Consider the following 25,518-nt stretch of genomic DNA (forward strand, 5'->3'; position numbering starts at 1 on the left):
GATGAAAAAAGCAAGAGTGATACGCAAGAAAAAAACAAAAAGATCCAAGCAAATATCTTTTTTGGGCTGCTGAAAATAAATGATTTACCCAGTGTGGAGACTATTTTGTGAAAAGACCACTCGTGTGAACGCTAGGGATGAAGATGAGTATATCACCCCCTTCATCGAGCAGCCTAAGGTGGACACTTAGACGTTGTCTGTGAGCTGATTGCACAAGGGGCAGATGTTTTTGCAGTGACTGTGGATAGCTAGATATTCCTGCAAGGTGCTTATAAGTGGAATAATACCAGAGTGGCTTCTTTATTTCTTCAGCATGGTGTAGATCAGTTATCAGTGACCAAACAAAAGGCCTCCTGACCCCCTTGCATCTTGCTGCTGGGATCAGAGACAACAGAGATACTCTAGAACATCTGCTGGTGAGCTGTTAACCTCGAACCAGATCTGAAAAAACAACTGGGAAGAAACTGCATTTGATATTGTCAGGAGGACAAGTGTCTTGTCATGACCTCTTTGAAATCATGGAAGGCACTGTACAAATTCTTCACCTTAGTCTTAATGATTCTAGCAATTGTCTTAAGTTTCCAAGTACCACTGCCTTCTTTGTGTGGGATGTAAAATATTCCCATAATAAAAGGTTGACATCAAACATCTTACTACAAAAAATTCATTGGTACTCATTAAGATGTTCTTCCAGGTGAATTGCCTGACCTTGATGTCAAAATGTATTTGAAAGTTGTTTGACTATATCTTCATGAATGATTTCTGTGGAGTTTGTGACTTTCATCAGAAATAATTTCGACTTGCCTATACGTAAAAACTTGACGTAGGTTGTACAGAAACTAAAGATATTTTTGGTGCTGATCCAGAAGATAATATATTTTTAAATAGCGCATATTCTGGATCTTTGAGTATTCAGCATATTGACATGTATCTTTGTAAGGCAAGGTAGCTAAGAATTTAACTTAAAAAGCCTCAAACATTCTGGTGCTATCCTAGCTGTCTTCTCTACATTACCATAGCCAGTTGCTTTCATTTTGAACCAGAAGCACTAGCGTATTATTCACTTGTAGCTTCATAAATTAAAAAAATAAAAACTAGATTTGTCTTTTAGAACATAGGCGATTTTCCAGGAGAGCAGCTAGGTGTTTAATCCATGAATCTTGTATACTGTCTCCACCACCACAATTCGCATAATCCTGTGGACAGTCCTGCTTTACCCTGGTCAACTGCATCATCCTTATTGGCATAGTGAATCAGTATAACCCTTTAGACATGCACACAGATACACCCTGTTGCAAGAGTTCATGAAATATCTGCTGTCCAACTAGTTTTACTTGCCTAATCCTACTGGTTTAGGCACTGCTTATAGTCTCTTGAGTTCACAGAAATGTTGGCCCGAAGTCCTCATTTTTTACCAACTGTAGAAGGGCAAAACGACAAAGGAAACGGAATTCTAAGAGTGAAGGGATGATTGTTATACTGGGGCAAGAACCACACAGTGACTCAGGCTTTGAAAAAATACGGTGTGGATAGTGACAAAAAAAATAAATATAAAAATTCAAGAAAAAGTACCAGTTTGAACAACAAAAACAAAGGGAGAGTTTATCGTTTATAATTTTAATATGTAAGAAAAAGTTACGTAAACTTTTCTCAGAGGAATATTTTATAAATGCCCTTTGTTCAGCATTAGTGCATTGAGTATTTTTTGTACTGTAGTATAGGAGTATATTTTGTACTGTCGATGTCTACTACTGGCTTAGGACAAATTGATTATTGGGTTACTGTGGAGAAAGGTGTTCTTAAGAATAGCAGGGGCTGAACAGCAGTAGGTTGGGCCAGAGTGTACCGTAGAAATTATTTAGTGTGCTGTCTTCGTCATTTAATACCTAGCTGAGTTACTTAGGGCTCTCTCAAGGTCTCTCCTGTAGAAAGTTGTACCTGAACTTGATTCCTAAGGTTTCCTTAAACTTTTAAAGTCCATATATATATATATATATATATATATATGCACACACACACACACACACACACACATACATGTTTAAGGGATGTTATCCTGTGGTTTGTAATTTCAAATGTGTAAGTTTGTTTGATTTGCTAAAACCTGGTTTGATTTCTGAAGGTTCTACTTAGCCAAACACAGTGGTCGACAGCTCACACTCCAGCATCATATGGGTTCTGCAGATCTCAATGCCACATTTTATGGACCAGTTAAAAAGGTAAATATTGATAGTTTGAACATATTATGTAACTTAAAGTTAGTCTATTAGAGCTGATTTGTGATTTATGTTGACCTGGGTAAATTATTTCTCCTGTTTCTCTGCCTGTCTCACATGTTAGAAAGGTTAAAAATCCTAGCTTTGATTTATTACTTATGTTCTCTCAGTTGCTAACTGCAACTTTGAAAATATGAAGACTACACCAGTATAGTCTTCCCTAAGGACTAAACATTAGGAAAATTACATATTTTATTTATAAAATTAGGTTTAAGAAAATATTGCATAAAATAGTAAAATGTAAGTTGATTTCAGAACATACAAAGCTGTGAGCCCCTTTTCGAAATTCTGTTACCTATAATCTTTATTTCTAATAAATCAAGATTGGGAAAATTAACATTCGAGGTTTGTTAAATATACAAATGTTATTAAAGTCATTTAAAAAATTAGTATTGGACCAGTGATTTGCCTTCACTTTTAAAAAGCAGTCGCATTTTTATATCTAGATTGAGAGGTTTAGAGTAATAATTTATTTTCATTACTTGATATGAATCAGGATTATTTGCCTTCAAAAAATATTAAGTCTTCTAGAAAAACTGTAGAAATATACCTAAATTGTCATCTAGGCAACAAGTAAGTTTTAGATTTTAATGAGAATTTTACTAGTTTGGTATGATGAATCACTGTTAACATCAGTGTTTAAAGTATTGCTGAAAATGCCTATAAAAATATTCTAATTTTGATATTTAATTGAAATGGGAAATAGCACTTTATAGTTCATTTAGTTAAATAATATTCGACACATATATTTAAGTTTAAGTGGGAAGGACAAGGAGACTAAAGAACTTAGCTTTTAATTACTGCCTGCTTTTGTTTTAAAAGAGAGTGTTTTTTTTTCCTAAATAATCATGTTCTTTTAAAGTTTATTAAGCAGATCAGTAGAGTTTTTAAACATATGCATATGTTAATTATTGAAGAATTAGAAAGTTCCACTTTGTATCCCTTAAATCATAAAGCAGGAATAGGCTTTGAGAATGGCGCTTCCCCCTTGCTCCCCTGGCCCCCATGCTGTGCTATGCTATTTTTTGATCTCTTACTGTGATTAGGTCACACAGAAAGAAACCTAATCCTGTTACTTCTGGTGGTAGTATAACAGTAGTGATGTTTTGTAAGTCCATTATTATTATCATCCCATAGTGTACTGTTAATTTTAGCATTAAATATAGGGAATTGATTAGTTACTTGCTCAGATAACATTAAAATATTCACAGTGGGGGGACAGGAGACAGTCCTAAATACTGTGTGTGTGTGTGTGTGGTGTGGTGTTGTGTGGTGTGGTATGGTGTCTGTGTGTGGGTACACACACACATTTTAAAAAGTAGATTTCCGGGCCGGGCGCGATGGCTCACGCCTGTAATCCCAGCACTTTGGGAGGCCGAGACGGGTGGATCACGAGGTCAGGAGATGGAGACTCTCCTGGCTAACACGCTAACATGGTGAAACCCCATCTCTACTAAAAATACAAAAAATTAGCCGAGCGTGAGAGGCAGGAGAATGGCATGAACCCAGGAGGCGTAGCTTGCAGTGAGCCAAGATCGTGCCACTGCACTCCAGCCTGGGCAACAGAGCAAGACTCTGTCTGAAAAAAAAAAAAAAAGATTTCCTTTGTAGAAATAAGTTACATAGTTTTTGTTGAGGGGGAGGATGGAGATTATGGGACCTGTTTCTGAAACATGCTGTTAAAGTTACCAGGAAATTGGTCAGGTGTGGTGGCTCATGCCTGTAATCCCAGCACTTTGTGAGTCCAAGGCGGGCAAATCACTGGAGCCCATGAGTTTGAGACCAGCATGGGCAGCATGGCAAAACCTGGTCTCTATAGCAAATACAAAAATTAGCTGGGCATGGTAGTGCACACCCATGGTCCTAGTTACTCTGGAGGCTGAGGCAGGAAGATTGCTTGAGCCCAGGAGGTTGAAGCTGCAGTGAACCATGTTTGCGCCATTGAACTGCAGCCTGGATGACAAAGTGAGACCCTGTAACATACATACATACATATGTACACACATAGGTACATAAATGTTACCAGGAAATGATTGTATCTTTGTTTATATTTTTTAAAAAATGAAACAGGAAGATGGATCTGAAGTTGGTGTTGGAGGTGCACAAGTAACTGGCTCTAATACACGGAAGCACATATTGCAAGTTTCCACTTTCCAGATGACCATATTAATGCTCTTTAATAATAGAGAAAAATACACATTTGAGGTATGGATTGTGGTTATATACATTTTAACTGTGTTGTTTCTAACTCACTTGTTACTTGTTTCTTATTTGAGTAACCCTTAGAGAGTCTCTTTAGATACCTTTAGAGAAAACTGTAAAATGGATCATGGAACTGTATGAACATCATACATTTATTGAGTTGTGTTTTATTATTTTTAAATTTATAGAAGTATTTTTATATAAAACATACCTTATATAAGTAGACAATTTGATGAGTTTTAAATGAGTGCACCTGTGTAACTACCATCACAAGACTATTGCCCAAAAATATAGAGCATTACCTCCAGAATTGCTTTGTACACCTTGCCAGTTCATTCCCTCCTACCACCTCGAGCCCCAGACAGCCAGTGACCTGCTTTATATCACTATAAATTAGTTTTGGTTTTTTAAGACTTTGATGTAAATGGAATCATACATGTTGTCTGTATGCTTTAATCCTTTTGTCAGTTCACCTGTTGATGGGCATTTGGGTTGATACTGGATTTAGGCTGTTACAAGTAGAGCTAAGTGTTTAACATTTTAAGAAACTGCCAAACTGTATTCCAATGCAGCTATACCAGTTCTCATATTTGCTAGCAGTGCAAGATGGTCCAGTCACTCCACATCCTCCACAGTCTTTAGATTTTGAGCCACTTTAGTTGGTGTGTAATTGTGTCTCATTTTGGATTTAATTTTCTTTTTTTTTTTTTATGATGTTGAGCATCTTTTATGTGTTAATATGCCACTGATATATCTTGTTTGGTGAAGTGTTTCTTTTTTGGGTTGTTTTCTTACTACATTGTAAAAGTCCTTTATAAATTCTGGATACAAGTCCTTCATCAGATATATGTGCTGTGAGTACTTTTTTCAGTCTGTTGCTTGCCTTTTCATTTTCTTAATAGTGTCTTTTGAAGAGCAGAGTTTTAAAATACTGAAAAAGTCCAGTTCATCACTTTACTTTTTGTAGTTTGTGCTTTAAGTGCTAAGAAATTATTATCTACCCTGAAATTTTAGCAATTTATTTTTATTTTTTCAGTAGTTTATAATTTTAGCTTTTACATTTATGTCTACAATGAATTTTAAGTTAATTTTTTAATATAGTATAAGGTAAGGATTAAGATACTTTTCCCCTCACGCAGTCAGTTGTTGGTTCCAGCATCATTTGTTGAAGGCACTATTTTCTCCCACTGAATTAGCTTGCCGTCATTATTTAACAATCAATTGATCATATATGGGTGGGTCTATTTTTATGCTATCTGATCTGTTTCATTGATTTCTATGTCTGTCTTTATGCCAGTTTTATGCTGTCTTGATAGTGCAGTCATTTTTCTCTTCACACCCATATTGTTTCATTAGAGTAACTAACGTTATAATATGCTTTTTGTTTTTTCTTTTCCTTTTCTCACAATTAAAATATGATTTGATTACATTAAATCCAATTAGTCATTTCCTGTACATTTAAAGGGTGTTTTGGGGTTAAAATGAAGATCATGTGATTAATACTAAGTTTAAATTTAAGGTAATGAATGAACATTTTGAAAGACTCTTAAAATTAATTCCATATTTGTACTTAATTGAAAACTTTTGAAAATTTTCATATACAGGTGAACACAGGAAAAAAAATAGTATGTTTGAAATTAAGAGCAAGAGTAAGTTCTAGGCCTATTTAATATTCACGTCCATACTCCCATTTATGTGTCCCATTTATGTGAGTATGGAAATTAGTGTAATTAACAGAGCAACATTTTTATGTGATATATTTAAAGGGAATGCTTGAAATACAGGTATTTCAGTAGCTCAATTGCTAAATTGAGAGGTTTTTCTCATGTATTTCCATGTGAGTCTTACCTAGGGAATAACTTTGATTTTTTTTTAACTTTTATTTTTATTTTATTATAACCTTGATTTTCAAGCACAAGTTATATTTGATTGAGTCCCAAGAATATTGATTAAGCAAGCATTGAGTACCTTATTCAAACCTAGGCTTTTCAAACAGAGGTGGAATTAAATTATCTCTAACAGCTGTTTTTGTGTAATTTTTTAATCTGCAGCTCTTAATGGATAATATATTTTAAACCAAATTAGCTACTTGGTAAATGCAAGAGTTGGTTTTTAGAGTCCTGGCGTATAAAGAACTGGTAAAAATAGGCCGGGTGCGGTGGCTCATGCCTGTAATCCCAGCACTTTGGGAGGCCGAGGTGGGCGAATCACAAGGTCAGGAGATCGAGACCACGGTGAAACCCCATCTCTATTAAAAATACAAAAAATTAGCCGGGCGTGGTGGTGGGCACCTGTAGTCCCAGCTACTCAGGAGGCTGAGGCAGGAGAATGGCGTGAACCCGGGAGGCGGAGCTTGCAGTGAGTCGAGATTGCATCACTGCAATCCAGCCTGGGCGGCAGAGCAAGACTCTGCCTCAAAAAAAAAAAAAAAAGAACTGGTAAAAATAATGAGATAATCAAAAATACAAATTCATTTTTTAAAGCTGTTGTCGGAATTGTTGGAAATTTTAGTGGTTCAAGCTTTTCCCTTTCCCATCTGACTTGGGATCATTGATGCTAATGAGCAGTTATTAGATGGAAAGTTAAAATTAAGTAGAAAATCTCTCTAAGTTTTCCAACTTTAGCTAAGTCACAAAGCAGAAACGGATTGTCGTGTATATAGAATGCCATGCGTATGGCTCCAAAGCCTTCTGGCTGCTGACACCTCAAATCTGGGGCATTGTGAGAAGGCACAAGAAATGCATCTTTGCTCACATTATGTGTTTCTCTACAGTCCATTGCTTATGTTTTATTAGCCACTTTTTTACAGAAATCACCTCCACAAATTAGTGGAGATAGTTAAAAGTATTTAATTATAGTAATTTAAAGGAAAGTGAACTTTTATTTTTGAATATGCTCTATGAGTTCAGTAAGATGGTGTATTATTTAATGCCACATGACAAATCTCAAAAGTTAGTGATTTAAAACAACCACTAACAATGTGTTATCTCTCATGGTTTCTGTGGGTTAGGGATTCAGAAGATACTCAGTTGGGTAGTTCTGGCTTGGGGTTCATGAGGTTGCATTTAGATGTTGTCTGGGGTTTTGGTCATCTAACGGTTTGACTGGAGCTGGAGAATACACTTCCAAGGTGGTTCGCATGGCTGGCAACTTTGTTCTGGATGTTGTTAAGCGGCCTTAGTTTCTCTCCACACGGGCCTTTTCATGTAGCTCTTTGTCCTCAAATCTTGGTGGCTGGTTTTCCCAAGAGCGAGCAATCCAGAAGACCCAGGCAGAACCTACAGTGCCTTTTTTTATCTTTCCCTGGAAGACATCTAGTGTCACTTCTCATTTTCTTGGTTGCCCAAGTCAGCCCTGATAGAGTGAGAGGACCACACAAGATTAACATATACCAGGATTATTACGTGCTGTCATAGAGTCCAGCTACAACAGGTGGCATTAATTTGTAGTGTCATATTTAATCTGTAGTAGTCAGGCTGCTGCTGAGGTTTTTTCTTTTCATGTTTTTTGAATGGATAAAGGTAAGTTTATTGTGATTTAGAACAGCTAAAAATAGGAAATACATACAGTGGTAGTCTATACCTTGGACTTTAGTAATTAGCAGTGGGTTTTTGAAAGAGGTATGGATAAGAACTATTAATACATATTTTTCCTAATGTTCTTTATTTTTTATTTTATGAGAATGAGTCTGAAATTTAAAAACTATGGACAATAGCACTATTAATGTCAGAATTTAAATAGAAAACTTAACAGTAATATTTGATATTCATCAATAATTTATAGCAATCATTAGTGACATAACTTCACAATATGAAAAGGAAGATGAAAGTACAAGGGAAAGTAGACAACTCTAGAATCATGGAAATCCCTTACAAATTTATTGACTAACCAGACAATTGAAAAGGGGGATATAGAAAATTTGAATAACACAGTTAGCAAGTTAACATTGAAGGCTGTTTAGCGAACTTTGAACTCAGAAAGCAAAATAGACGTACTGCTCACAGGAAATATCTGAGGCTAGCATAACTTTTTTGCTAAAACTGAGCAAGGAAAATACAAAAGAGAAAGCTGAAGGTTGTTCATCATTCTGCCTTGCTCCTTAGATCCTAATATACTGAAAGTATAAATCTCAATATTAGCAAGTCATTTTCAGTAGTGTATTGAAAGAATAATACACTGTGTTCAAAAAGGATTTATCCCTAGAATACAAAGAAGGGTCAGCATAGGAAAACTTTTTGAAAAGATCTTTATTAAGATATTGTAATAATTGTAAAAATAAGCAGTTGCCTAATTGCCAGTCACCATTTTAAGGAGAAAACCATTTGATCTCTACAGATGAACAAAAAGTATTTGATAAAAGTCAGTCCTCATTCCTTATAAAAGTGGGAGACTCATTGCCACCTTAAAATGGAATGCCCTTAATGTCATAAGGTTGTATCTGATGACAAACTTAAGCATTATAATAGTAGGAAAATACTAGACACCTTTCTATTAGACTTAGGAACAAGATGAAGATGCCTATCTTGACTACTACTGTTATACCTTGTTCTGCAGGTCCTAATATACTAAGAAAAAAAAAGGAATGAAATTTATAAGTATCGGGAAGAAATTGAAAAAATTGTCAAAATCTGTAGACAGTATGATTGTCAATTTGGCAATACATGATAATCAGTGAGAAAACATTTCTTTAGAAGAATTTTGTTGGCCGGGCGCGGTGGCTCAAGCCTGTAATCCCAGCACTTTGGGAGGCCGAGACGGGCGGATCACGAGGTCAGGAGATCGAGACCCTCCTGGCTAATACAGTGAAACCCCGTCTCTACTAAAAATACAAAAACTAGCCGGGCGAGGTGGCGGGCGCCTGTAGTCCCAGCTACTCGGGAGGCTGAGGCAGGAGAATGGCGTAAACCCGGGAGGCGGAGCTTGCAGTGAGCTGAGATCCGGCCACTGCACTCCAGCCTGGGCGACAGAGCGAGACTCCGCCTCAAAAAAAAAAAAAAAAAAGAAGAATTTTGTTGGAAAAAATAATGCCCTTTCTGTAAACCAGCATTATTCAGTAAATGACATGAAGAAAAGGATGTTTCATTAAGAATCATAACCTTCCAGGAATCATTTTAACAAGAAATGTGTGGACAGGCCACTTACACCAAGAAGACAGTAAAAGCTAAAGAATATGAAAGGGTAAATGTACCCAAATGGGAGAATTACATGTTATAAGTGTGCTGTTTTTAAAAGTCACCTATAAATTCAAGGAAATCTGAATTGAAATTTCCAAAATATATATTGTTTTAAATAAAACTCGACAAGCTGATTCCATAATTCATCTGGACAAGAAGAAAAGAAATGGGGTCTTGGGTAGGAAAGCTCAGTAAAAGGGGAAGGAATTTGTCCTAATAACAAAGCATACCATATCACATTTCTAAAAATTTTTAATTTTTATGGGTACATAGTACATGTATATATTTAGGGATATGTGAGATATTTTGATACAAGCATATAGTGTGTAATAATCACATCAGGGTAAATGGGGTATCCATCATCTTAGCATTATTTCTTTGTGTTATGAAAATTCCAGTTGTATTCTCTGTTATTCAAAAACATACAAGTTAGCGTTATTTTAAAATCATAGACAGATAGCTCATTTGAACAAGAGAGTCCAGAAGCAAACTGTTATATTTGTAGGTGTCTGAAATGTGATAAATCTCTCTCTCTTTTTTTTTTTTTTAATTGTACTTTAAGTTCTGGGATGCATGTGCAGAACGTGCAGGTTAGTTACATAGGTATACATGTGCCATGGTGCTCTGCTGCACCCATCACCCATCATCTAGGTTTTAAGCCCTGCATGCATTAGGTATTTGTCGTAATGCTATCCCTCCCCTTACCCCTAACCCCTTTCCCCCAAAAGGCCCTGGTGTGTGATGTTCCCCTCCCTGTGTCCATGTGTTCTCATTGGTCAACTCCCACTTATGAGTGAGAACATGCGGTGTTTGGCTTTCTGTTCTCGTGATAATTTGCTGAGAATGATGGTTTCCTGCTTCATCCATGTCCCCGCAAAGGACAGGAACTCATTCTGTGGCTGCATAGTATTCCATGGTGTATATGTACCACATTTTCTTTATCCAGTCTGTCATTGATGGGCATATGGGTTGGTTACAAGTCTTTGCTACTGTAAATTGTGCTACAATAAACATACGTGTGCATGTGTCTTGTAGAATGATTTATAATCCTTTGGGTATATACCCAGAAATGGGATTGCTGGGTCAAATGGTATTTCTGGTTCTAGATCCTTCAGGAATCGCCTTACTGTCTCCCATGATGGTTGAACTAATTTACACTCCCCGCAACAGTGTAAAAGCGTTCCTATTTCTCCACATCCTCTCCAGCATCTATTGTTTCTGACTTTTTAATGATCACCATTCTAACTGGCATGAGATGGTATCTCATTGTGGTTTTGATTTACATTTCTCTAATGACCAGTGATGATGAGCTTTTTTTCATATGTTTGTTAGCCACACAAGTGTCTTCTTTTGAGAAGTGTCTGTTCATATCCTTTGTTCACTTTTTGATGGAGCTCTTTTTTTCTTATTGTAAATTTGTTTTAAGTTCCTTGTAGATTCTGGATATTAGACCTTGTCAGACGGATAGATTACAAAAATTTTCTCCCATTCTTTAGGTTGCTTGTTCACTCTGATGATAGTTTCTTTGCTGTGCGGAAGCTCTTTAGTTTAATTAGATTGCATTTGTCAATTTTGGCTTTTGTTGCAGTTGCTTTTGGTGTTTTAGTCATGAAGTCTTTGCCCCTGCCTATGTCCTGAATGGTATTGCATAGGTTTTCTTCTAGGATTTTTATGGTTTTAGGTCTTACGAGTAGTTTTTTCTATGTGAAGAAAATCAATGATAGCTTGATGGGAATAGCATTGAATCTATAAATTGCTTTGTACACTATGGCCATTTTCATAATATTGATTGTTCCTATCCATGAGCATAGAATGTTTCTCCATTTGTTTGTGTCCTCTCTTATTTCCTTCAGCAGTGGTTTGTAGTTCTCCTTGAAGAGATCCTTCACGTCCCTTGTAAGTTGTATTCCTAGGTATTTTATTCTCTTTGTAGTAATTGTGAATGGGAGTTCACTCATGATTTAGCTGTTTGTCTGTTATTGGTGTATAGGCATTCCTGTGACTTTTGCACATTGATGTTATATCCTGAGACTTTGCTGAAGTTGCTTATCAGCTTAAGGAGTTTTTGGGCTGAGACAGTGGGGTTTTCCAAATACACAATTAAATCTTCTGCAAACAGAGAGAATTTGACTTCCCCTCTTCCTATTTGAATACCCTTTATTTCTTTCTGTTGCCTGATTGCCCTGGCCAGAACTTCCAATCCTATGTTGAATAGCAGTGGTGAGAGAGGGCATCCTTGTCTTGTGCCAGTTTTCAAAGGGAATGCTTCCAGCTTTTGTTCATTCAGTATGATATTGGCTATGGGTTTGTCATGGATAGCTCTTATATTTTGAGATATGTTCCATCAGTACCTAGTTTATTCAATGTTTTTAGCAGCTAGGGATGTTGAATTTTATCAAAGGCCTTTTCTGCATCTCTTGAGATAATCATGTGGTTTTTCTCATTGGTTCTGTTTATGTGATGGATTACGTTTATTGATTTGCATATGTTGAACCAGCGTGGCATCCCAGGGATGAAGCCAACTTGATTATGGTGGATAAACTTTTTGATGTGCTACTGTGTTCGGTTTGCCAGTATTTTATTGAGGATTTTCACATTGATGTTCATCAGGGATATTGGCCTGAAATTTTCTTTTTTTGTTGTGTCTCTGCCACGTTTTGGTATCAGGATGATGCTGGCCTCATAAAATGAGTTAGGATGAAGTCCCTCTTTTTCTATTGTTTGGAACAGTTTGCGAAGGAGTGGTACCAGCTCCTCTTTGTACCTCTGGTAGAATTCGGCTGTGAATCCTTCTGATCCTGGGCTTTTTTGGGTTGGTAGGCTATTACTGCCTCAGTTTCAGAACTTGTTATTGGTCTCTTCAGGGATTCGACTTCTTCCTGGCTTAGTCTTGGGAGAATGTATGTGTCCGTTAATTTATTCATTTTTTCTAGATTGTCTAGTTTATTTGCATAAAAGTGTTTATAGTATTCTCTGATGGTAGTTTGTTTTTCTGTAGGATCAGTGGTGATATCCCCTTTATCATTTTTTATTATGTCTATTTGATTCTTCTGTCTTCTTTATTAGTCTGGCTAGGAGTCTTACCTATTTTGTTAATCTTTGCAAAAAACCAGCACCTGGATTCATTGATTTTTTTTTTTTTGAAGGGTTTTTCTGTGTCTCTTATCTCCTTCAGTTCTGCTCTGATGTTGTTTCTTGTCTGCTGCTAGCTTTTGAATTTATTTGCTCTTTCTTATCTAGTTCTTTTAATTGTGATGTTAGGGTATCGATTTTAGATCTTTCCTGCTTTCTCCTGTGGGCAATTAGTGCTATAAATTTCCCTCACACACTGCTTTAGCCGTGTCCCAGAGATTCTGGAACATTGTGTCTTTGTTCTTATTGGTTTCAAATAACATATTTATTTCTGCCTTCATTGTGTTATTTACCCAGTAGTCATTCAGGAGCAGGTTGTTCAGTTTCCATATAGTTGTGCGGTTTTGAATGAGTTTCTTAATCCTGAGTTCTAATTTGATTCCACTGTGGTCTGAAAGACTGTTATGATTTCCGTTCTTTTGCATTTGCTGAGGAGTGTTTTATTTCCCATTAGGTGGTCAATATTAGAATAAGTGTGATGTGCTCAGAAGAATATATATTCTGTTGACTTGGGGTGGAGAGTTCTATAGATGTCTGTTGGTCCAGAACTGAGTTCAAGTCCCTGAATGTCCTTGTTAGTTTTCTGTCTCATTGATCTGTCTAATATTGACAGTGAGGTATTAAAGTCTGCCCCTATTATTGTGTGGGAGTCTGATTCTCTTTGTAGGTCTCTAAGAACTTGCTTTATGAATGTGGGTGCTCCTATATTGGGTGCATATATATTTAGGGTAGTTAGCTCTTCTTGTTGCATTGATCTCTTTACCATTATGTAATGCCCTTTTTTGTCTTTTTTGATCTTTGTTGGTTTAAAGTCTATTTTATCAGAGACTAGGATTGCAACCCCTGCTTTTTTTTTTTTTTTTTTTTTTTTTGCTATTTGCTTGGTAAATATCCCTCCGTTCCTTTATTTTGAGCCTGTGTGTGTCTTTGCACATGAGAAGGGTCTCCTGAATACAGCACACTGATGGGCCTTGACTCTATCCAGTTTGCCAGTCTGTCTTTTAATTGGAGCATTTAGCCCCTTGACATTTAAGGTTAACATTGTTATGTGTGAATTTGATCCTGTCATTATGATGCTAGCTGGTTATTTTGCCCATTAGTTGTTGAAGTTTCTTCATAGTGTCAATGGTCTTTACATTTTGGTATGATTTTGCAGTGGCTGGTACCAATTTTTCCTTTCCATATTTAGTCCTTCCTTCAGGAGCCCTTGTAAGGCAGGCCTGGTGGTGACAGAATCCCTCAGCATTTGTTTGTCTGTAAAGAATTTTATTTCTCCTTTGCTTATGAAGCTTAGTTTGGCTGAAGGTGATATTCTGGGTTGAACATTCTTGTCTTTAAGATTGTTGAATATTGGCCCCCCACTCTCTTCTGGCTTGTAGGGTTTCTGCAGAGAGACCTGCTGTTAGTCTGATGGGCTTCCCTTTGTGGGTAATGCAACCTTTCTGGCTGCCCTTAACATTTTTTCCTTCATTTCAGCTTTGGTGAATGTGATGATCATGTGTCTTGGGGTTGCTGTTCTGGAGGAATATCTTTGTGGTGTTCTCTGTATTTCATGAATTTGAATGTTGGCCTGTCTTGCTAGGTTGGGGAAGTTCTCCTGGTTAATATCCTGAAGTGTGTTTTCCAACTTGGTTCCATTCTCCCCATCACTTTCAGGTACACCAATCAAACGTAGGCTTGGTCTTTTCACATAGTCCCATATTTCTTGGAGACTTTGTTCCTTTTCATTGTTTTTTCTCTAATCTTAACGCTTTATTTCATTAAGTTTATCTTCAGTCTTTGATACCCTTTCTTCTGCTTGATCGATTCAGCTATTGATACTTGTGTGTGCTTCACAAAGTTCTCGTGCTATGTTTTTCAGCTCCATCAGGTCATTTATGGTCTTCTCTAAACTGGTTATTCTAGTTAGCAGTTCCTGTAACCTTTATTCAGGTTCTTAGCTTCTTTGTGTTGGGTTAGAACATGCTCCTTTAGTTGAGAGGAGTTTATTGTTACCCACCTTCTGAAACCTGTTTCTGTCAATTTGTCAAACTCATTCTCCATCCAGTTTTGTGCCTTTGGAGGAGAAGAGGCATTCTGGTTTTTGGAATTTTCATCTTTTTTGCCCTGGTTTTTCCTCATCTTCGTGGATTTATCTACCTTTGATCTTTGATGCTGATGACCTGTGGATGGGGTTTTTGCGTAGACATTCTTTTTGTTGATGTTGAATGTTACTGCTTTCTGTTTGTTAGTTTTTCTTCTCACAATCAGGCCTCTCTTCTGCAGGTCTGCTGCAGTTTGCTGGAGATCCACTCTGGACCCTGTTTGCCTAGGTATCACCAGTGGAGGCTGCAGAACAGCAAAGATTGCTGCCTGCTCCTTCCTCTGGAAGCTTTGTCCCAGAGGGGCACCTGCCGGATGCCAGTCAGAGGTCTCCTGTGTGAGGTGTCTGTTGACCCCTGCTGGGAGGTGTCTCCTGTCAGGAGGCATGAGGGTCAGGGACCCACTTGAGGAGGCCGTCTGTCCCTTCGCAGAGCTGGAGTGCCGTGCTGTGAGGTCCACTGCTCTCTTCAGAGCCGGCAGGCAGGAATGTTTAATTCTCCTGAAGCTGGGCCCATAGCTGCCCCTTCCCTCAGGTGCTCTGTCCCAGGGGAGATGGGAGTTTTATTTACAAACCCATGACTCAGGTGCTGCCTTTCTTTCCGAGATGCCCTGCCCAGTAAGGAGGAATCTAGAGAGGCAGTTTGGCCACAGCAGCTTTGCCACCTGCCCAGTTTGAACTTCCTGGAGACTTTGTTTACACTGTGAGGGAAAAACCGCTTACTCAAGCCTCAGTAATGGTGGACACCCCTCCCCCCACCACGCTTGAGTGTCCCAGGTCGACTTCAGACTGCTGTGCTGGCAGCGAGAATTTCAACCCAGTGGGTCTTAGCTTGCTTGCTGGACTCTGTCGGGGTGGGACCCTCTGAGTAAGACCACTTGGCTCCCTGGCTTCAGCCCCCTTTCCAGGGGAGTGAATGGTTCTGTCTCGCTGGGGTTCCAGGTGCCACTGGGATATGAAAAAAAAACTCCTACAGCTAACTTGGTATCTGCCCAAACAGCCACCCAGTTTTGTGCTAGAAACCCAGGACCCTGGTGGTGTAGGCACACAAGGGAATCTCCTGGTCTGCAGGTTGCAAAAACTGTGGGCAAAGCATAGTAGCTGGGCTGGATAGCACAGTCCCTCAGGGCTTCCCTTGGCTGGGGGAGGGAATTCCCTGGCCCCTTGTGCTTCTCAGGTGAGGTGATGCCCTGCCCTGCTTCTCCTCACACTCTGTGGGCTGCACCCACTGTCTAACCAGTCCCATTGAGATGAACCAGGTACCTCAGTTGGAAATGCAGAAATCACCCGCCTTTTGCGTTGGTCTCACTGAGAGCTGCAAACCTGAGCTATTAACTATTCGGCCATCTTGCCAGATCTCAAATTTGTCATTTCTAAAAACTGAATTTAATTGTTTTTTTATTTGTGGGAGTGAGAAGATGGTAGTATTAAGACCTCAATTCCATGGATCACATCAAATACAAAATTCCAGATAAGTGTGAAAATCTAAATATAATTGCAAATCTATATAAATAATAAAAGAAAATTTTGAGTATTTTGGTAACCTTAATGTGAGAAATGTCTTTTAAAAATTTATTACAAAAATAACAAAGTAAAAGACTAACAGATGTAACCACATAAGTGATAACATCTATATGATGAGATATATTAAGTTAAAAATAGAGACTAGGAGAAATTATTTATAATGTATAAAAATTGAAAACCATAATCTATAAAAAGCATCAGTTAAATCAGTATGAAGAGAAACAATTGAGTATAAAAACATGCAAGGAATACAGATAGAGAAAGCATAGAAGATTACAGATATCCTGTAAATATAAAAATCTTTTTTCCCATAGTGGTCATGGAGAAGTACAAATTAAAATAATGAGATTTCATTTTTAGCCAAACATGAGCAAAAGAAAATCTGGTATTGAAGAAGGTGTGAGGGAGTGGATATTCATGTACTACTGTTGTGGGAGGTTCAATTGTTAAGCAACTTGAAAGCAGTTCATTAGTATTTATCAAATACCAAAAAAAAAAATTTTGAGACAGGGTCTCATTCTTGCCCACACTGGAGTGTAGTGGTGTTATCATGTCTCACTGCAGCCTCAACCTCCCAGGTTCAAGCCGTCCTCCCACCTTAGCCTCATGAGTAGCTGGGACTACAGGCTAGTTTTTAAATGTTTGGTAGAGAGCAGATCTTGCTGTGTTAACCAGGCTGATTTTGAATTCTTGGGCTCAAGTGATTTTCCCACCTTGGCCTCCCAAAGTGCTGGGATTACAGGCGTGAGCCACCATGCCTGGCACAAATATAAAATATTTATAACTTTGAGGAAGCAAGTACATTTCTAGAAATTTGCTTCTGAAAAACAGGTTTTTGTGCTCAAAGTCGGAAATGCATGTACCAACAGAACATTGGATCCAGTCTCAATCTCCACTTGTGTCATGATAGAACAGTACTGTGAAATTCCTTGTAGCTTTAATCTCTTTTTACAAGCGGAAAAATCTGAAGAAATTAATACAGAAATTCATGTTATGATCTCATTTAACACTAATACTGTTGTATAGGTGAATGTGTTCACGTACATTCATGTATATGCATATACTTGTATTCATGTGTATATATAATGAATAGGAAAAGGCAGAGTGCAGGTAGAATAGTAATAGTAAAGATAGGCATCCTTATCTTGTTCCTAACTCTAAATAGAAAGATGTCTAGTATACTACTGTTACGCTTAACTCTCTCATTATATGTACAACCTTATGACTTTAGGGGCATTTCATTCTAAGGCAGCTAAGAATTCCCCACTATAAGGTTTGAGGACTGACTTTTGTAAAATACTTTTGATGATAGTTACCTCGGGGAATGATCTGTAATTTTAAAATATCACCTAAGGTATTTCTGCTTCATTGAATATGATTAAGCAATAACTAAAATATGTAAATAAATCACTTTTAGCATGTATGTAATAATAAACATCTTCATTCTAATAATAGCACCTGTTTTCTGGGATTAACATTTATAGTATTTGAAATGCCTAAAGTAGGTAGATATAACCAGAGATTGTTTGAAGAAAATGAATATGCAGAATCACTGAAAATCACATTTCTCTGAATCCTTGCTTACCTGACAGTTTTTTAGAAGAACAGAACTGTTGCTCAAAGACTTCTCTAGAGAGAATGACTCTCCAGATCAGTTACTCATATAATCTGAATATCTCCATCTTCATGCCCACTCTTTGTAAGCTGCTTCTGAGAAAGAGACAGCTGTATACAGTTCATCAAAGCAATAAATCCTAGTGTCAAGACTTTTAAAACTCAAAATCACGTATCACTATAGACATGTAGAGACTAAATCATATAACTACAGTTTTCTTGCTGTCCCACTGACATAACAGAATAGTGAATTTAAAATTACACAGCATTCTTTACCGAGCTGCTTTTTCTCTCCTAGTATTACATTTTATTCATACCATAATATGCAGAAAAGATTATCACCTGAACTTCAACACAGATTGCTTGTTGATTTTTATGTTTAACATAATTTCCAGGTTTTTTTTTTTCTTCATTTGGTCATTGAAGCATACATATGGTCAGTTTGGATGGTAAATTTTCGTTGTATGGTAGAAGGCCTGAGCTCAGGCTTATCTTCCTTTGTTCTATGAAAGAAATTACTAAGCAAAAGAGGAGTATGGATAAACTTGAATGAGAGACTATAAAATATTTCTAAAGTTAGCAATTATATGTTGGTTAACACTTTATTTTTACAAAACTAAATGTTAAAGCAGGTTCCTGATAATGTCTGCTGGATAATATTTTTAGATTAACCACTGTATCTCCTGAAACAAAAAAGTTACTTGTCTTTTTCATATTTTATAATTTGAATCACCCTTTCCTCTAGTTTGTTCAAATAAGGAGATTTTAATGATGTGTCATAATACTCAAGATAATTCTTTTTTATGCATTATTTATTTAATGGAATTACCTCTTTTTATCTACTGCTTGGTCAGTTTACTTGCTAATTAACTAACTTTAATCTTTCAAAAAGTCTAATTATGTTAATCTGATGAAATTTCAGGAAATTCAGCAAGAGACAGATATCCCTGAAAGAGAGCTTGTTAGAGCCCTACAGTCCCTCGCCTGTGGTAAACCAACACAGCGGGTTCTAACAAAAGAACCCAAATCAAAGGAAATAGAAAATGGTCATATATTTACAGTTAATGATCAATTCACATCCAAACTACACAGAGTCAAGATTCAAACAGGTATCTGGAATTACATTTTTCCTCTCAAAAAATTATGTATTTTTCTCTTTAGAAAAAAAATCTCATCTGTTGGATTTCTGTCTTCAAAAAATACTTCTTTTCTGGTGCTACATGGTATTTAGGCTTAAGAAAAAAAGCAGCTTTTGGTGATAAGTATTTGTATCAAAATGCATTTGAATCCAAGTACAGTAAGCATTTTAAAAAGTAATTTATGGTATGAACAAAGCACTTCTTTCCATGTTTTTTAACAAATAGAATACAATTTATGAACCTACTAGTACTTAAAATTGTTTTTAACTGGTTAATAGTCAGTGGAAGTCTTTTTAAAGCTGATTTAGAGGTTTTTCAGAATTGGGAGACCAATGTAAAAGTTTGATGTTTGGATGTTGCTATTTATATTTTGATAAATATTTTTTGTTTCAAAATCTTAAAACTCATATCATCTTTAATTTAAAAACAGAAATGATACTCATGTGAATGATTTTTAATAGAGCCATATAAGTTGATAGTGAAAATTCAATTCATTAAGTATTTAACATAATGTAGAATGCTTGTTTTCTGTGTATTTAAAGGGGAAAAAAGGCACTCCACCCTTGCTGATTGATGTTTAAAACTAATTGCTACTTGGCTTAAAAACTAGTATTAGATAGGCTTCCTAGTCCTAATATATTCATTACAGCCAAATATGTGTGCAATAAAACAGTGTCCTAAGATAAATAAGATGATCTTTTAAATGACTGATTTGCTGATATTAAAAAAGTTATTTATATTGTATATTATGATAGTCTTTTTAAAAGTAATGTTAAATATACAATTGATTATCAGATTACATGGATTCTAGCGCTTTATATGCACACTTAAATTTTTTTTTTTTCATTTTGATCTTTTTGTTTTGTATGTATACTTTGTAGAGCAGAGTAGTGTCTCTGGCAGGGTTTTGCCCCCTTTGTCTTGTAGTTGTAAACTATATCATAGTAATCTGCATGAGCCAAGATTGGCCCATGTCTTGACATAAATACATATTAAGAATAAAGCAAACTATACTAGCGAGTGTCATGGAATAAAATTTATTTTTCTTCCAATGCAAGACAGAACTACTTTATACATTTGGGCAGATACCAGTTTTGGATTTTAGGGCTCATTTGCATCCTAGAATTAGAAGAAAATATGTGGGAATATTTATCTGGATTACCTTACCCTCACCCTACTGTACCCTAAATAAGTTAACAGTCTTTGTTATCCCACATTATATCATGCCCAGCAATAATAATATCAGATATTAGTATTATGTTTAAAAAGGTCTTCATAGATTTTTAGAATTTCATGTTAAGTGTGCAACCCTTACGTGTGTTTCTGGAGTACATGTATATAGTGTTTTAGCTATGTTCAAAACATATATGATGAAGAATTTCACTAGAGGAGCTTAAAAGTTCTTTTCAGCAATAAAATTCTACGAAGCAATGTTTTTTTCTTGGGAATGGTTTTTAAATGATTTTGGCTCTTACTCATAGTTTAAGTCAGAATTTTCTCTTTGGTGGTAAACATTGTGACCACATTGGTTTTATTGTCAAAGGCTCACTAACATAAATATTCAAAGACTCAGACCCTACCTATTTATGCTGCTTTTACTGTAGCCAATGATAAAAGTTCATGCAAAGAAGTTAAAGGAATTACCAAAATAACACTGCCTTTGAAAAAAATTAGATTAATTTTAATCTGGGGGGTTTCCAGAGTTGACAGTCTTCACCACCTGCCTTTCTGAAATTCCATCCCCCAGCATGCATATAGGTCATGTATAGGCACATGCACAGCAACCCCTTCTGCTGCACTCAAGGGAGGAGTATTGTGTTAGGCTCCAGAGTGTGTCCCTCCCCTCCCATTTTAAAAAAAACACTCATTTTGAATCACCAGCACAATCTGACATCTATGTTTTTCTGCAGGTATTTAAGAAGATGCTTATTTAGGTGACCAAATCCAGATGAGCCAAAGGGATTGTTTAAACAATTACTTTTTTCCCTGCAGCTTTGTATTTTTTAATTTTCAAATCCACAAAGTGAAAAGCACCATAATGAACATCAGTATGGCTGTGACCTACGTTTACCAGTCATTAGAATTTTGTCTTCCTCCATGCCTTCCTCTGTGTGTATACGAACTCATGTGTGTGTTTGCTACAGCGTTTGAAGTTAATTTACAAATATCTCAACAGTTTCCCCCTAAAAAACTTTAGCACACATCTCCTATGTCATATCCAAGAAAATTAGTTTCATGTCATCTATTTACACCCATATTGCCTCAGTTGTCTCAAAAATTTCTTTTGCATCTCACTTTTTGGATCCATGATTCCCTCAAGATTTCCATATTACATTTAATTTTTATGTCTTTTTAGTTCCATTTAAACCAGTACCTCTTATCTTTTTTTTTTTTTTCATGACATCAACTTCTGAGGAGAAGCATCATAAGCATCATTCTTAGTAGATTATTTTCATCGATTTTTCTTTTTTCTTTTTTTTTTTTTTACTAAAAGATTGATAATCTTACACTGGGGAAATGACACTGAAAGCAGTATTTTTATCCAAAGGATTCTAATTAGAAACAGCTGAATGGATATGCACACCAGAATGATCTTCTAAATTGTACAGTCTGCTGTCTCATGGCTATCTATGCCCATGCCTCAGTCAGCAGGGCCCCATGTGCTGCTTTGCAATTTTACAATTTCTACTTCCAGAAACTTCACATCTGTCTCCTTTTGATGAACAAATAAAACATCAGTTTTCTTTTTCTGCTGTTTCATTTGGAGCAGAGTTGTAGGAGAAGAATAATTCTGTGTTTAATCCCTTAGCAGTTTCTTTGAAGACTGTAGGGAAGAATAGAGTAAGACTTCTAAAGATTGGAATCTGGTATGAATTTGTGATGAGGTTGTGACATAAAAAAGCATAATAAAATATACGGCAAGAAATGGTTAGGTAACAGAACTCTAGGGAGATTTTTGGCAAGGAGATTTTAGGAACCGACATCCTAGTGGTACTTTTAAATTATTTATTTCACTGACTGAATCTTGGCAATACATACTCTTGTCTCCGCATAAAACCTTAGAGATTACAGCTACATTTTGAGTTAGTAAGACAACAGATACTCACCTATCTGAGATACTTTTGGTGAGTTTTTTTTTTTTTTTTTTTTTTTTTTTGAGACGGAGTCTTGCTCTGCCACCCAGGCTGGAGTGCAGTGGCCGGATCTCAGCTCACTGCAAGCTCCGCCTCCCGGGTTTACGCCATTCTCCTGTCTCAGCCTCCGGAGTAGCTGGGACTACAGGCGCCCGCCACCTCGCCCGGCTAGTTTTTTGTATTTTTAGTAGAGACTGGGTTTCACCGTGTTAGCCAGGATGGTCTCGATCTCCTGACCTCGTGATCCGCCCGTCTCGGCCTCCCAAAGTGCTGGGATTACAGGCTTGAGCCACCGCGCCCGGCCACTTTTGGTGAGTTTTAACTTGGAGCCATGGTAATAAAATAGTTGACCTCTGACAGTCATAAGTAATGAAAATTACTTACTGGTGCCGGGCGCGGTGTCTCAAGCCTGTAATCCCAGCACTTTGGGAGGCCGAGACGGGCAGATCACGAGGTCAGGAGATCGAGACCATCCTGGCTAACACGGTGAAACCTCGTCTCTACTAAAAATACAAAAACTAGCCGGGCGAGGTGGCGGGCGCCTGTAGTCCCAGCTACTCGGGAGGCTGAGGCAGGAGAATGGCGTAAATCTGGGAGGTGGAGCTTGCAGTGAGCTGAGATCCGGCCATTGCACTCCAGCCTGGGCAACAGAGCAAGACTCCGCCTCAAAAAAAAAAAAAAAAAGAAATTATTTACTGGTAATTTTACTACTGAATATTTTCAGCTACTATTTTTCTTCCAGATAAGAAATTATATTCTGCATAAAAACAAAATTGACTTTATTATCTCAAAGTTAAATTCCTCATTTTTGAAAAGGATAATTTAGTATTCAAGTAAACATTAAATGAGACACTTTTTGAATGTATACTTGAATTAATAAGTGTGTATATTCAGAGGCTGAAATTGGTTTTTGTCTGTGGATTACATTGACTTATATTAAGCTTGCTTATAAACCAAATTTTAACCAAAAAATTACATTTATGATCCATGTCTTTATTTCTATTTTAGTTGCTGCCAAACAAGGTGAATCAGACCCAGAGAGGAAAGAAACAAGGCAGAAAGTAGACGACGACAGAAAACATGAGATAGAAGCTGCTATAGTGCGGATAATGAAATCTAGAAAGAAGATGCAGCACAATGTTCTAGTAGCAGAGGTGAGGACTCTTCACAACTGGGCTAATATAGAAAAAAGCAACATTATTAACAAAATTATTGTATGCAACTAATTTTAAAAACAATTTTACAATTAAGAAATTCTAGTGATGTAATAACACTTATGAAATGTATGGTACTCACTTGGTAATTAAACATAATGATACATCCAAATATGTGCACACTCCCAGAACTGATGTGTTTATAACAAAAATGATAGTAGACTATTGTCACATGAAGTATTAAGAAAAAATTTTCACTGCTATTTAATACCTTTGTGTAAACAAGTTCCCTTTATTTCTAAAAATTAATAATGGTTACCATTCATTAAATGCTTTCATTTTACAAATTGGGGAACTAAGGAGGGGAAGACCCCTTAAGAGGCCATTAAGGTAGGTGGGAGAGGATTAGGACCTGGGTAAAGTGTTGGTAGAGGGTAGAAAGCTGAATCAAGATAATTGGGAAGTAGAATTGACAGGCTTTACTGATGGATAACGGGAAGCGAGCGGGAGAAGTTGAAGATGCCTTTTAGGTTTCTGGCTTGAATGAGTAGATGGAGATTGGTTTCTTTAACCAAAAAGACAAGGGTGATGTGATGTGCCGCTGTGGTCCAGATGTCACTTAATATTCTTTTGTACAAGTTGACTTTATTGTATATTGGCACATCCAGGGGCAGGTGGAAGACACTAGACACGAGGGCTAGAAGTTGCATTGGGAATTAGCTATATGAGAATGCAGTTAAAACCACAGGTGTGGATTAAATTGCTCAGTGTTGGCATGTAGAGCAAGAAAGAACTATGGGATAGACCCCTCCCTCATCATTTTAGGAACGGTGAGTGTAACAACTAACAAACTCTTTAGAGCACTGGTTTTCACACTGTGGTTCTTGGAGTAGCTACCTCTGCATCACCTGGGAACTCATGAGAAACACAGATTCTTAGATTCCACCAGAGCCTGAGAATTGAATCAGAAACTCTGGGGATAGGGCCCAACAGTCTGGTTTTTTAACACGAAGTGTAGGTGATTCTGATGTTTTTTCAAATTTGAGAACACTGCTTTAGGAGGAAAAGCAACAAAATGTCAGTGCCCTATGACAAGGGAAGAGAATTACAAGGAGTGAGTGGTCAGTAATATCAAAAATTATGGAAAAACCAAGTTGAATAAACACTTTAGCAATTATGTGACAAGTTAACTTTCTCAGACATTTTCATTGGACTCGTGAAAGTGTATATCCAGTGGTAGTGCCTTGAGAGGGAAATGGAGGTGGAAACCACCAAGAGTGGCTTATTCTTTGAAGTATTGACTCAAGGGAAAGGGCGGAGAGAGCAGTATTAGAGGATTCAGTGTAGAGTTGAAGGGTTTGGGCTTTTTCCCCCCACAATGGGAGGATACTGAGCATGTTTATATCCTAAGAATAAGGAAGGGATCCTTAAAAACAAATGGAAAGAAATGAGATGAAGTGATCAATACCACATTCTAGAAAAGGAAACGTGAGGGTTGTATAGGGAGTATGATGATGGTAGTGTACTGACACAGATGTTACTGAACATACCTCTTCCTGAGAACCCAGGGCAGGCTGCAGGGGTATGTGCTAAGCAAGGTTTACTGTAAGTATGGATGAATGTACCTGTGTAGGGTGGGAATTTGAAGAACTTCAAATTGAAATGGCTTATTTTCTCTCTGTAAAACCTGATACGAGCTTGGTGTAGGACTGGGTTTGAGGAGTTTAAGGGGATTGTCAAAAATTTGAAATAATACTTGTCGAAGAATGGTGCTCAGGAACTTGCTGAACTTTTGAATACTGTAAATTTGTGTTATCAGTCTACATCAGAGATTGGCAGATGTTTTTGTAAATGGCCAATTGTAGCATGAAAGCAGGTATAGATAATACATAAATGCATGTGACTCACAGTGGCTCATGCCTGTAATCCCAGCACTTTGGGAGGCCGAGGCAGGCGGATCACCTGAGGTCAGGAGTTCAAGACCAACCTGACCAACATGGCGAAATCCCGTCTCTACTAAAAATACAAAAATCAGCCGGGCATGGTGGTGGGTGCCTGTAATTGCAACTACTCGGGAGACTGAGGTAGG

The 25,518-nt window shown here is 37.2% G+C and overlaps 1 protein-coding gene across 5 annotated transcripts in view; it reads left to right on the forward strand.

Annotated features, from left to right (window-relative positions):
* CUL3 (cullin 3) overlaps window positions 1–25,518 on the forward strand; it is a 116,203-nt gene that overhangs the window by 87,367 nt on the left and 3,318 nt on the right. For 4 of the 5 annotated variants that reach the window (XM_033230045.1, XM_033230049.1, XM_033230046.1 and 1 more), the window contains 4 exons: window positions 2,123–2,219; window positions 4,347–4,481; window positions 18,925–19,111; window positions 23,284–23,429. In XM_033230045.1, the coding sequence (XP_033085936.1) occupies window positions 2,123–2,219; window positions 4,347–4,481; window positions 18,925–19,111; window positions 23,284–23,429 (565 nt within the window). The remainder of the gene's footprint in view (window positions 1–2,122; window positions 2,220–4,346; window positions 4,482–18,924; window positions 19,112–23,283; window positions 23,430–25,518) is intronic. The other variant, XM_033230047.1, reaches the window with a different exon arrangement.

The sequence above is a fragment of the Trachypithecus francoisi genome, unplaced genomic scaffold (assembly GCF_009764315.1).
Source record: "Trachypithecus francoisi isolate TF-2019V2 unplaced genomic scaffold, Tfra_2.0 Lachesis_group13, whole genome shotgun sequence".
Lineage (NCBI taxonomy): Eukaryota > Metazoa > Chordata > Mammalia > Primates > Cercopithecidae > Trachypithecus > Trachypithecus francoisi.